Source organism: Diadema antillarum, unplaced genomic scaffold (assembly GCF_040938485.1).
Source record: "Diadema antillarum isolate AM-2024a unplaced genomic scaffold, OU_Dant_1.0 seq00000759_RagTag, whole genome shotgun sequence".
Taxonomy (NCBI): Eukaryota; Metazoa; Echinodermata; class Echinoidea; order Diadematoida; family Diadematidae; genus Diadema; species Diadema antillarum.
The window spans coordinates 467,148-481,752 of NW_027271650.1; the positions used below are offsets into that span (position 1 = coordinate 467,148).

Here is a 14,605-nt window from a genome sequence, read left to right on the forward strand (position 1 = left end):
TACATGGGTATGTCATGCTCAGCAGGACCCCGAAACAGATCAAAGCATGGGCTTGTAATAATACATGAATTCATGATTTCAATTATGATGTGTTAAGTGGTAGAGGATCCCGCTTTGTTAACCAATTATGTAATCATAACAGTTTGCATCAAATGATCAAAATCCCGACTAGAGTAACTGATAGGAGTACTACATTAATTGATCTTGTTCTGTCAAACACTCCCCAAAATGTATGTGAATCAAATGTTGTTCCACTTGGTTTAAGTGACCACCGCCTTGTGTATGTTGTGCGTAGACTCTTTCGACCTTATGTACCACCAAGAATGATTACCGCACGAAATATCAAACAACTTAATGAGAATATGTTATAGACCTAGAAGAATGTTTGAAAAATGTTGTCTGGTCGCAAGATATTCGTGGAATATGGGATATGTGGAAAGATATGTTTGTTCAGTCATGTGACAGACATGCTCCACTAGTCACAAAGAGAGTTAGAGGGAATAAGACACCTTGGGTTTCACCTGAGTTCATATCTCTGTCAAGTGAAAGGGATCGGTTACGAGAGAAGGCCGAAAAGTCAAAGACCAAACTAGACTGGCAGTTGTACAGAAATTGTCGTAATTATGTTAATAACCTCCGCTTCAGACTAAAGAGAGATTTCTGTAAAACTCAAATAGTTTCAAATAAAAACAATCCAAGGCAATTGTGGAAAATTCTGAAAGAAATAGCGCCCACCAGTGTGAGGTTCACCCCATTGAGTCTGTCACTTGGTAATGAAGTAGAATGTGATCCCCTCAAAATTGCAACTATGTTCAACAAGTATTTTGTATCAATTGGGAGTGAACTTGTTTCAAAGTTCCATTTGCAAAATCAGTCACCTGTTTTATTGTCAGATAGAGGACATGCTATGAACACATTTACTTTGACTGACATTGATAAAGAATTTGTTGAAAAGGAACTAAAATCCATTGAAGCAGCCAAATCCTCTGGTCTAGATGGTTTTAGTAGTCATTTGCTCAGGTTGGCAGCACCTGTCATAGCACAATCAGTTACAGAGATGTATAATTGTTCCATTCGAGCAGGTGTTATCCCCCCTTGTTGGAAACGGGCAAAAGTAACCCCAATTCACAAAGGAGGAGACAAGACTAACATTGACAATTATCGGCCAATTTCAGTACTGCCTATTATTGTCAAGATACTTGAAAAAAGTGTACACAACCAACTCCATGATTACTTTGTTGACAATGGTCTACTTACCCCCCATCAGTCGGGTTTCAGAAAGGGCCATTCCACTCATACTGTTTTGACTTTTGTTACTGACCTCTTATTGAGGAATATGGATAGAGGAAGTTTTACTGGTCTTGTTTTCCTTGATATAAGGAAGGCATTTGACACAGTAGATCATGCGATATTACTTAGGAAGTTACAAATGTATGGTATTGAGGGAACAGCTCTTAAGTGGTTTACTTCCTACTTAAATGAGCGAACTCAGTATACTGTTGTTCAAAAAAAGAAATCTGCCATTCATGAAACAAAGGTTGGAGTACCGCAGGGGTCCATATTAGGACCTCTGTTGTTTACTATTTTCATGAATGACCTGCCAAGAGTAGTTGATGAATGTGATATAATGATGTATGCAGATGATACTGTTATGATGTTCAGTGATCCAAATCCTGAAAGAATAGAAATGGTTTTGAACCGAGAACTCAAGAAAGTGAAGTCTTGGTTAGATGAGAATCACCTCACACTCAATGTAGATAAAACACAGGTACTTGTTGTTGGCACACAACAGAAGTTTGTTCAGTCCAATCTGAATATGGTCGTTAAGGTGAATGATGTAATTATCAAACAGGTCCAAAGTGTGAAGTATTTAGGGGTCTGGATGGACCAGCATCTTAGCTGGCAAGAGCAAATCAAATATACCTCAAAAAAGATAGCAGCCAGATTAGCATTACTCAGACGAGTTAGAAAATATCTAACTCTTGACAGCGCTAGATTGCTTGGTAATGCACTGGTCTTACCTTACTTTGACTATTGTTGTAATGCCTGGACGAATTGCAATCAGCGCAACAGGTCGATACTGATCAAACAACATAAACAAATGGCAAGGATAATACTGAAAGCAAATCCTTTAACACCTTCCTCTCAAATGTTCAAAACTTTGCACTGGATTCCCATGGAGGAACGTTGGCGGTTCCATCGGGCTAAGCTCTTATATGATGTAATTAATGGTTCTGCTCCATCCTATTTGATTGATCGCTTCACACTATGCAGTAGTACACATCGGTACAGGACAAGAAGGGCGGGCACCCATGGTCTTGTTTTGCCTAGAGTCACCTCTGAGAGTGGGAAAAGGGCTTTTTCTTTCTCTGGAGCTATGCTTTGGAATGCACTTCCTGCAATTATACGCAGTTCTCCTTCAAAAGCTACCTTTTGCTGTAATTATTTGAAACATTTCGCCTCATAACCTGGGTTATTTGTTATCTGATATTTATGTTGATCTTGTTAGATCCATTTCCTGTAATCTCTGTTGTATATTTCTGTAGTGTTATTTGTCTGTTTCGTTTGACTTTTATGAATGAGTTTGTGACACAGGGCCTCTAGGGAGAACAGTGCGTTGACTACTGATAGGGCCACCCTGTATAAATATGACTAAATAAATAAATAAATAAATAAATAAATAAATAGTTCAGCAAAACAGGGAAAATTGCCTGTAGTACAAAGCATCATCTAAAAGGAACTCGATGTACAATGTAGTTTGAGCAAGGGCAGCATACTGCACAAAGTCATGACTCAAGGTCCAAAGTGCAATTCCACATCTGCGCAATTAAGCCAACCATCTCTTTTCTCTAACTCTCTCTATCTTTCTGTCTCACAGTCATAAAAGTCCTATTTCTTTCTATGTCAACAGTCTGTGACACATGTGCGTGCAATCATGGGTGCACCTTGTTTCCCATCGCAAAGTACTGGTAGATTATGATTTCCTGAAACCACGTTCTATTTTCATCATACACTTACATGAAGCTCCTTTATCTGTACACTAAACAATGGATAATATATGAAAATATATGAAAATAATTTACCTGCAGTAATTTACTTCAAAATAGGTGAAAGTCAGGGTTCATTCTAGACAATCTGTCAATCTAGACAATCTGTCAATCTAGACAATCTAGACAATCTAGACAATCTGTCAATGCTCAACTTTTTGCACACCCGATGTAATGCCTTGTTGTGCATTTGTGTAGTAAGCCGTGTGCAATACATGGAATGTATGTATCCTCTATATCAGGATATATGTGGCTAAACTTGTATATTTCATTGTTTCTGCTAGTTATATTTCTCTCCAATCAACAATTACACCATCATCTCGAATCTGCTCCCAAATAACTTTTCCCCATTTTCTCTTCTCCTGACAGACTTCGGAGAGTACGTACAACGAGTACGATGACAGCGCCCTCACAGACATGAGCGAAGGGACATCGTCTCCCAGCCCCCTGATCAGCGAGGCCTACATACCTAACCTGGAGATGGACGAGGGGGTGGAAGCTCTCATGGGACTGGACTTTGTGCAAAAGTGAGTTCTGAAAGTTGCTGCAATGCAGAAAGTTGCTGCAATGCAGTGGTTGTGATGCCAGCAGTAGGTGTATCCACGTAGTGGTTGCATCAGTGCATTATATTGCTTGTGGTGGCGCATCAGTTGTGAATAACTACCTGTAAAGTCTGTTGCCTACACTCTGGCAAAGTGAACCTTCATACATACCATTTGTGGCAGGGTTGCTTGAGTGCAATGGTTATGGTAGTTGGGGTAGTGCCCTAGATGTGGCAGTGCACTGATTATGGTAGTGCACTGATTATGGTCATGGTTATGATTATGGTAGTGCAGAAGTTCCAGAACAAGTGCTTTATGATAAGCCTTACGATTCTCCCAGGAATTTGTGGTCACATATAACAGTCCCACATATCCATTTCTCTGTCAACCCTGTTTCAAGCTACGGACAATGTCAAGCATGTATGAAAGTCTCTTTACTGTAACAATGGTCTTTCAATTCACGATTGCACAGAAATTGTGTGGCAGATATGGGAGAAAAAGCACTGACAAACATGGGGGGGGGGGCCACTTCCGAGTTTCATGAGCTAACAAGCAACGAAAAAAAGGGGGGGTCTTCAGTGAAAAACATAACCTTACTGCGCTCACACTTCAAGATCTCTATCTGTTTGTTTTTAGTGCCACTTACATACTTTTGGGTTTTAAAAAAAAGTGGGGGGGGGGGGAGAGGGGACCCAAAGTGATGACACCTTATGTATTCCTTTGTATGGTGCACAAAAAGTGGAGGGGGGGGGGGAGAGGGGCCCGAGCCCCCCTGGCCCCCCGGTTCCGCCGGCCATGGCACTCTTGTCGGTAGCCAGCTCCCTTGAAGATGCAAGATGTTGGATGCATTATCAATCGATCCCACTCAAAGGCAATCTATGGCAAGGAAAAAGGAAGAAAACCAATCAATATGTCTGTGATGAAGGGGGGGGGGGGGGGCGGGGAGGTTATTGAGCACCCGAATGCTGTTGTCTGTTGTATTCTATTCTTGATTCCCCCATCGTTTTTAGGCAGCAGTCATGTGGGACTGTGAATATGGTATGGCGGGAAACCATTAGCTCGAGTGATGGATGTGTAGTTGAGCTCTACAAATCAATCTGTATTTGCATATAAACAATGTACAAGTGAAATCTAAAGCTTTCACAAGGTTTCAGTTCCAAATTACATAAATTTGCCACCTCCTCCTCACCACCCTCACCCCACCTTAAAGGACCTGTTTACCTATGGCAGTAGTGGTTTGAAAAATGTTCAAGATATCACATTTGATGTATATGTGAAGGTCAGTTGTATCACAAAACATCCTATCATATAACATTTTTGCAATAAAGCCTAAAATATAAGGAGATATCACTATTTTTCTCAATAAACCATAACCGTGGATGGTTTAGTCTGGAAACATTTTTATTCTAACTATTGTTCAAATTTTTTATATTTAACAATATTTAACATTGATTATACTGATTGAAATTTTTGCATTGGTTGTTTTTATCCCTAACTCACATTTTAGAACTATCTTGAAGCACTAATGCTGGGTTTTGTTTCATCTGCAAATGGTAAATTATGCCTTTAAAAGACACAGAATTAGAATTGTAAATGAAGAGCTTTTCTGATGACTTTTCAAACAAGAGCAATGAGAACTTTGTGTAATAGCATCACTTGATTTCTGCTGATGGCAAAGTATGTATTCATTGTCAACTGATGTGTTCCAGTGTGTTCAGGATCAGTGTGTTTCATATGTGTTTTTATATTTTTTTCCTGAAATAGAGATATCCTCATACTCCTTTTCACTCTCACCTTACAAGCATCAATTACTTCAGAAACAACTGGATTGATTTGGTAACAACGATAGTATTGAAATGAAACTTCCAAATATTTATTGCAATATTGTTGATAAGAGTAATGATGGTAGTGATGAAATGTAAGACAAATTATCTTGTTTACATGTAGGTCATGATGATAATGCAAATGTCGATGATGATGGTGACAGTGATGATGATGATGCTAATGCTAATGAAGATGCTGATGACAGTAATATAATTATTTTTGTTGTTATCGACAGTAACGGTGATGCATTGTATTTCAGAAGATGAATGAGACGGTCATATTTAGTGTTCTGGCAAATTTATGCAATTTTCCCAAATTTCAAGTTGGGCAGTTCTCTGTTGCAGATATGTAAAGTGTAGACAAGAGCGAATGATAACACCAAGCAATGATAGGTGTCATTCTTTTCTTCGTCATGCTAGCCATGACAGCTCCATATGCAAATAAACATTTATGCAAACAAAAATTTGCATCTCTTTCGTAAGGACTGTAACACCTCTTTCACTTTCTCAAGGCCCGACCAGTCAATGCCATTGATTTTCCTTCTGGCAAGTGTGGCTGGTTGCCCTATTCTTCCCTCAAGAAGACTGAAAGACGTCCCCATCGACCCGTTTTGGGTTCCCCTGACTTGCGTAGACAATGGCCCCTAATCAAAATTGTTGATGCAGAAAAGAAAGCGAAGGAAATGTGCCACAATTGATGGTATTGATACGCTCAACTGGTTCCATATGTCTGTTTGTCAGACCCACCAGTGTCTCAAGCAAGCAAAGCTCAACAACCATATTGCAACGTATGTAATACTGACAACTTGAAAACTTTCATGAGAATGTACAAATACTGTGTATGTACATAATTGTGTGTGTGTTTGTATGTTTTTACCTCCAAGAATCCATTGTAAATTTGACATTTCCATTCAGTTATTATTTTTTTTTTATATAACAGGGAAGAAAATCCAAAGAAGCTTGAATCTCACATTTTTGTGAGTTATATGGCACAGTCACTAGTACACTTTTCTTGAATCAGTCAATACTTTCTGATATTACCACTTTGATATAGTGGGTATATAATGCAAACTTTGTCAACTACAGTATCTATCTATCTATCTATCTATCTATCTATCTAGATCTATCTACCTATTTCTCTCTCTGTACATATCTGTTTTATTCTTTCTTTTTTCTCTCCCTCTTCCCCACCCCTTCTATCTGATTTGAATCACAGCAGTATGAACAGTAGAATTGTTACTGAAACATTGTCTAAGGAGGTGTGATATTTTTCTGCTTTTTGAGTCGCTCCCACAGCTGTACTTTAAGCTCCAAGTCCAAGAACAACCACACTGACATATAGTATCGATATTCCGTCCGAACACTAAATGACAATATGTGCTGATGGAATGTGCAGAGTGAGCCAATTAAAACTGCTATCTTTTCTCTGTTGTACTTGGCTGTCATTTGATATGAAAAAAAGATACTTCACTTCTTTGTTTTCTTTTTTTTTTCTTTCTTTTTTGGCACAAGGTAAACCACACATGCAACTTGATAGTTACTGATCAATGTGTCATGTGAAATCCTTTTAGCCATTAGTAAAAAGTGAAGGAGATACATGTCTGTTTCAAAACTGAGCAGTAGTTAGCCTGATTTCAGACCTCTGTCTCACATTTATATGTACATTGTAGTAGACTTGGGCACTACCTTTGACCATTATTACTGTAAAACGTGATATTTTCGCAGCATGAAATATTTGCGAGTTGCCTATAACATTCAATACTGTACATATACTAGTAGTGTAAACAAGCACTTTCGCTTGCATTTTAATTACGCAAATCTTGGCTCTTGTGAAATTAAAATGCATGCGAGCATTCCTCGTTTTTACTGTATTTGACTTCGTGTAGTCATAATGTAAAGATGTGGGTATTTTTTGTTCATGATGACATCTTGGTGCTTGCATGAAAGCTAGGCAGTTGAAAGCGAAAACAGAGAGAACTGCCAGGTCTTCCTGATTCCCGATTCAAGAGGTTCCCTGCAATGTCAACTCTCATTTCAATTATAGACAAAAGAATAAGATAGAATCCTCATTGAGGTAGGAATTGTTATTGCCCATTAAAGATCATGCAATTCATGAGTAAGAGGATCTCCCTAATAGCTCTTTTGAATGTCCCTAGTTTTTATGTGTAAATGTTGGCAGCCCTTCCACGAGTGTGACATGAGGGATGACGACTGTCTTTCAGGTTAGTTTCAGGTCACTTGTATCTAAATTAGAACTGTATTTCCCCAAGTGAGCCCACGTACACTACTTGATATTGAATACGTACAGTCACCACCATTTAATTCTGACTATGCTATAATAACAGAGACTCAACTTTAAAGGAACAAATCTTATCAATCTTACCAAAACACTATTTTTTTTACTGCTTAAATACAATGTATATGACAAAACATGTCAAATGGAACATATTTCTTCTCAGATATTTTTAACAAAATAGAGACTGTATATCTATACAAAATTCATCTTCCCAGAGGAGGAAACATCAATATAGAGTGTCATTGAATATAGCTATGGGTTTCATTAAAAAATCCTTTTTTTAGTCACGGAAATTATGTCTGAAGAACATCTAACGGTAGTGATTGGAATACATTATTGACTGATAATGTATCATGTAGTCCACCAGCACAGCATGATTCGCCCATTGTGGCCCCAAACTCAGCCTGCCAAATACATGAAATAAAGGCCTGCACTCCATAGCATCTTGAAATACTGGCATTCATTTTGTTTGAATGTAAAAGGTTGATGAAATATGCTGTTCTTTTAATAGATTTCTGCATTGTAATCTATGTCACAAGTTTATCATATCAAACTTTGCTTTAAAAAAAAATTGAAAAAGACAATTGCCTTTGATGAATGAATGCATGTACCTAACAATGTGTCATGAGGTTTTCTGATGTATTGTGAGAGGTATCCAAGTATGCTCCAGTTTTTGTGTGATGTGTAGGCCCATGTATTTAAAAACTCTTTGAAAATATACAGACGAGTCAATGAGTGCATTCATACAGATAAAATTGCGGGATACAGTAGTTAATGATGGCCCAATAATAGGTGAAATGTGGTTGTCCCAAGTCCTGTGAGAATACCATAACGATAATGAATCATACTTTAGAGTGCACATTCCAAAAGACGGAGCAAATATATATATATCTACATCCACCAGAGTTGGTATTGATTTTGGTATTGTGATAGCTGCGGGATGAAAAATATCCCCCATTGTACCCTGAGTACCTCACTCTTTATTTCAGGACCATTGTGCCCCGCTGCCAGATGTGTTTGCATTATTCATGAAAAGTGGTGTCGCCGCCCAAAGCTGATCAATATTCGGCCGACCCGGGCCTGGAGTGGGAAATTGGGCACTTCAAAGAGGGAATTATGGGCATTTATAGACACCTCATGAGCCTTCTGGGAGGCGAGGCCCAGATGTATTTCTAAAGATGTCTTAACGCGAGCCGAGGACCAAAGTAGTGCATCTCTAATTTTTTTTTTCTTCGATGTTTGGGATTTAGGGAATTAATGGGTATTCTAAAACCAAGTAGATTGCATTGTGACAGAGAATAGTGATGTGGCATAATTTAAGTCAGCGTCAGAATAGCACTTCTGGCCCCATGTTGTGGCTCCTCACCCTGTCTCATGAGATTTGCATTTTCTTTTTTCATCCTTTTTTCTATTTTTTGATGAAACACAGACAACCCTACCCTTGGTATAGCAACCCAATCTCACCATCAATAATCCACAGTCCACTAAGTATTCCATGCAAGTGATATGAGCACAGCATATCCTTAGCAGACTAAATTACAGCATGTGAACATCATGGATTGTTCCTGTGTGGCAATTCCTGAATCTTGATGCAGACTGTCTCAAGAAAAAGTGAGGTTGCTTGTCATATCACACATGTGATAGGCCACAAACATGATAATAGTGTCAAATTCACTGTCACAAAATGTTATTGATGAGAGTGACTTTTCTTTAAAACCCGCTGAAGACGAGTCGCAAGTATTCTCGGGCTGTATGCATGGCAGTACATGCTCTGTGTATCACACTTCAACTGCAAAGAATATTGTGTGAATATATAATGAGTGATATAAAGTGAAACCTTCAAGGTTTCCCATTAGTACTGATACAATACAAATTTAAAAGATAGATCCTTTGGTCTGAAGGCTCTTTTTATGTCTATCATATTCATATACATCTGAATATGACCCTTCGTGTCCAGGAATAGCACTGTAATAGTCCATCAATAGCTCGTAACTGCTCACATATCAAGCAGTGGGAAATGAACGTATCCTATAAATTGCTTTCTCTTTTCTTCTGGTGGCCTGGTAAGTTATCAAGGAGTTGCCCCAAAAGGAAAGGTGAAATATGTGCAGCAAATTTATCCTATACTATGCCATAGATTTATGAATATATGGTGATGCACAATTATATCAAATCGAGATCAATATCTCAGAACTGAAAAGCCAGGTTTAAGGGACTGTACAGTACTGGTTTAGGTGGGGATTCATGTTTTGAACATTCCTAAGTGAGATACTGAGAAATCTTTTATGAAATATGAAAGAGCATGTAATTTTAAGACGGATTCTACGTTTATTTGATGAAAATTGGTTTTCAAATGGCTGAGATATCCAAAAGAGTAATAATGATAAAAGACTACAGGCCACGTCTTTCACTGGGATCTCTTTGTTTCACCTTGTTTTTGGATATCTCAGCCATTTCATAACCGATTTTCATCAAATAAACTTTTGATACCCCTTAGAATTGCATGCTCAAATGACATCTCATAGAGTGGTTTCTGAATATCTCGCAAAACGCTAAAAGCTAAATCCTCACCTCGACCAGAACTGTACACACCCTTTAAGCCTGGGCTGCAGAACAACTTCACATTCTGGCACGCAATTTCATGTCTGTTACAAAATTTTAAATTGTAGAAATGGCATACAGATATAACAAAGTTTAATACCAGATGTGTTAAATGATGGACTTTACAAACACTTTGATGCTATCAAAAACAGACAGGGCCAAAGATGAGAAACTGACGTACTCTGAAGTGAATATTATCTAATAGGTGATTGCTCAAAGTTCAAACAAATGAGGCATTTTAGATTCCCGTGTAAACAGAGGGCGGGGTTTGTAGATTGAGTGAGATATTGGTATGGGGTGTGTGTGTGTATGTGTGTGTGTGTGTGTGTGTGTGTGTGTGTGTGTGCGTTTGTGTGTGTGTGTGTGTTACTGTAAGCTGTAAGAAGTGCAAATCTCACAGGTGTCGTGTTTACACCATGCCCTTCCCATCTTACAGGTACAACAATCAAATTCATAATCATTTTGTCATTGTTTTGAAGCAAGAAGGGCAATGGCATTTTCTTTCGGGGGGGGGGGGGGGGGATAGAAGAGGATATTCTTGAGGTAAAATATGGTAAAGTTGGATTATTGCTTTCATAAATAGGCTTATATCTTGTCATGTACTTCCTGAATCTAATCTTATATTTATTAGTATTTTTATTTTGAAATGGATTATATGACTAGAAGGATTTGAAAATGCAATCACTAGTCAGAAGACATTATGACCCATTGAGGATGGACTGATTTTGGTGTAACACACATTTCCCGTAGACACTTGCCCGAATATTCACGGTACTCGTCTTCAATGGGTTAAAATTTTTGTGAGCTTTTAGTATGTGATTACATAATCAAATGTTGGCACACCATTACCCCTGAAATTTAAGCTGCTAACCTAAATGTGGATGGGTTATAGCCTTATACTTCATATGTTTTGCCTTATGCATGCATATATGTTGTGTGGTGTTTGTGTACATATTTTTTATGTGTCTGTGAGAGGAAAGAAAGAGAGAGAGAGAGAACCTGGGAATATGGAGTGGCTAACAAACTGCCCATTTGGTAACCTGTAATATGTAGTGTCTTTGACAGGACCCTGTCTGTTAGATACAGCATGCAAACAGGCTAAATATTATTACTTGGATTTTAGAGTATGAATAACCATACATCTGTGCCATTGTCAGGCTTTACAAATATGCATTACACAAAATGTAGTAGTTTGGTCTCAGACAGGCAAAAGCACAATAATTTTCTCATTTCTTTTATCTTGAACCCATTGCCTGTTATGACCCAGCATTTGTGTTTTTCTTTTTCTTTTTTTTTTCCTTTTTTTTTTTGGGGGGGGGGGATTTTTCTAGCCTATAGGGCCTATGTAATTTGTGCTTCTGTCAAGTGAAGTAGAACCTTTGTTTACCCTGGTCTTTCCTTGCACAGTGTGAAAACACCATTTTCTGCCATATGTTTGTTTGCTTTATGCTTGTATTGATTTTTTTACTCTTTTTTTTTTTCTCTGTCCCTTTTTTTTTTACCTGCCAGTTGATTTGAGATTTTTTTTTCTGTGACTTTACTCTCAGTTGCCTTCCACAATGGTGAATTCTATTTCCGTAAACTGTAGACTGCGGTCCCTCTTTGCCCTTGGACTAGATTCCTGTGATAACAAGCTCCAGAGATAAAAACAACAACTAGCAGCGAATCCACAGCGATGACATACTAATGCTGTGAAACAAGGAATGTTCGTATGCTTTTTTATATCACGAATTTCATGAGAGTGAAATCAGAGTGTAGGCGAAATCAAAGTGCATGGGAAAGTTCTTGTCTCCACTCTGCATTGAATACCAGAGATAATTACTGTAAAACGCGATATTCACTATGTGAAATTTTTGCGAATTGGAGCCGATGGCCTTTTTTGCAGCATGAAATTTTCGCAAATTGCCACTGGAATTCAGTGTATATAGTGCAGACCAGAACTTTCGTGTGCATTTTAATTTCACGAATTTTGGCTCTCACGGAATTTGTGAAATTAAAATGCACGCAACGCAGACATTCCTTGTTTTACAGTAGCCAAAATTTCATGCTGTGAAAATATCTAGCTTTACAGTATGCAGTATTGTATGGAAGTCGTCATCTGAGGAAACGATCACCCTGCTCATACTGAAGCAAAAAGGGAGTTGTGAAGCTTCTTACAGCAGCCTCGAGCTGTCAGCTCAGTATTTATAAACATACAGAATTCAGAAAAGAAGATCTCTGATCAGGTCCGATCAAGTCAGGTTCTGAAACCACCAATAGGGGGTGGTTTCAGAGCCTGCTGTGTATAGCAGCCTCAAAGAGCCTTGGCTGCATTATAAATGCTAGGGGGTTCGAGAAGCCACTTTTTTCACTGAGCGCGGACATTATCACTAAAGGTCATTGTCAGCTAACATAAACAAACCAGCTCTCATGACCAACCGCGGCTGATAAAACCGTACAACGTGCACACCTCTGCACTCAATCACATTTGCGGTTATGTAAGATATTCAAAAGCCCACGTCGTGTGTCGGAGGGAACACATGGGTAACATGAGATTGGAGCCAGTCGCCATGCTCGGGCAAAACCAGCCCGAGCAGTATAAACAGACAAGAGTCTGCTTTTTCAAGCGGACTTTCGAACCTCCCCGAGGAGGCTCTGAAATCCACCCGCAGTGTAAACATAAAATGTTGGAAGGAAAAGATTAATGAATATGCAGTAGAATGTATTAGATGAGGAAGGTGTGTTGAGAGTGATTTGATTTTTAATCATTTTTTTTTTAATAGAAGAGAGTTTTAAAGCCATTTCTGACTACTTAGAATAATAGATGTATTGAGACAACCTACTGGCATTATGAGTCTCCTAGTCTAATGAAAGTTGAATTCATTTTACTTCACAAATATGTGATTTGCCAATGAAGCACAGTGTTATGATTATATACACACATGCATACCTGCTGCCTTGTTTGCCTTTGGGAAAGTGAAATGAGCTTTCAGAGTACTTGCTTTTTGACTCATTGGACTGTAAAATTGCCAAAATATCCCACATACAGTTTTTACTATAAACTAGACACATAATTATATTCATATTTGACAGTTGTGAGTACAGATTCCCCATTTTTTTTCTTAATGGTGATTTTTCAATAACATCATTTCAAGTTATGCTTATGGCTTTGTGATGAAGATTGTTATTCTGTTGGCTTTCTGTAAATATGTTTATAGCATGGAAGCAGTGCTTCTATTGATTTCTCTTCTATATTTACATGTGTCATCTTTCAACCTTTTTTTTTCTTCTCCATCTTTGCAATTTCCATCTGCCAGCACTCAGAGCATTCCTGTTCCTGTGATCAAGGGCTCGGAGGAACGCTACGAGGACTTCGGCGAGAGCGACGCGGGAATCGAGGTGGAGGTCACCGAGGCCAGCAGTATCTCGGACTCAGTGGAGACAGCTGTCACCGACCGGCAGACGCCGACGAACGTACTCAATGGGTAAGGCTGCGATTTTCCACAAAATGTGCAATGGATCACTTTGTTTGTCTGCATGTTTTTAATTTATTTGTTTGTTTGCAGACTCGCAGTGACGGCGTAGCTGTAACATTATCTGCGTATAGTATCAAGTGTGAGCAGCAGACTTATTATTGCGATACACAGGAACATTGATACGGAGGACGAGGAGATATTTTCAGACCGTGGTGCGATGCGTCGTGAAAAATTGGCTGCCTCGCATTCTCGCAAATTAAGGATGGAATTCTCAAGTGGAATCACAGACCGAGCCAGCCACAGGCGATTTGAATCTGTCTCCTTTTGTTATCAGAGATAGTGTTAAGACAGCCATCATGTTACACACACAATTTTTTACATTGAAGGAAAGTGATATGCACATGTTGCCATTTTGATGATGCGTGAGATTTGTAGCCTTTTTTTTCCCCATCATATACCTAGGAAAGGTATCAGTTACTCGGCACTCTCGATTGCTTAGGCAGGATCTAAAGAAAATCCTGACTTCCAGGCAAAACACATCACAACTGAGAAGATAACAGCCAGAGACATCCCCACAGAGCTTGTAGGATCTGCTATTCATACCCCTGCAAGTCCACAGTAATCACCTTGGGATTGTTATAGCAAGCCAAATCTAAGCCTCGAAAGGGTAGGGCAATACATCATTTTATGACAATATCCCATTTCAAAATAGATATTCTTGTATTCTATTGTTGGAACTTTTATTAGGAATGAACATTAGATTCTTCTGTTTATACTTCTCTTTAAATGAGTGGAATTTTGCATTCTCAAGCAGTAAATGTAGTTTTGATTTGCTTACCCT

The 14,605-nt window shown here is 38.7% G+C and overlaps 1 protein-coding gene across 1 annotated transcript in view; it reads left to right on the top strand.

Moving 5' to 3' along the window:
* The window catches only part of LOC139738608 (rab11 family-interacting protein 4-like), a 74,560-nt gene that overhangs the window by 31,020 nt on the left and 28,935 nt on the right, over window positions 1–14,605 (top strand). Inside the window, exons 4-5 of the mRNA XM_071649224.1 lie at window positions 3,417–3,574; window positions 13,606–13,773. Of these exons, the coding sequence (XP_071505325.1) occupies window positions 3,417–3,574; window positions 13,606–13,773 (326 nt within the window). The remainder of the gene's footprint in view (window positions 1–3,416; window positions 3,575–13,605; window positions 13,774–14,605) is intronic.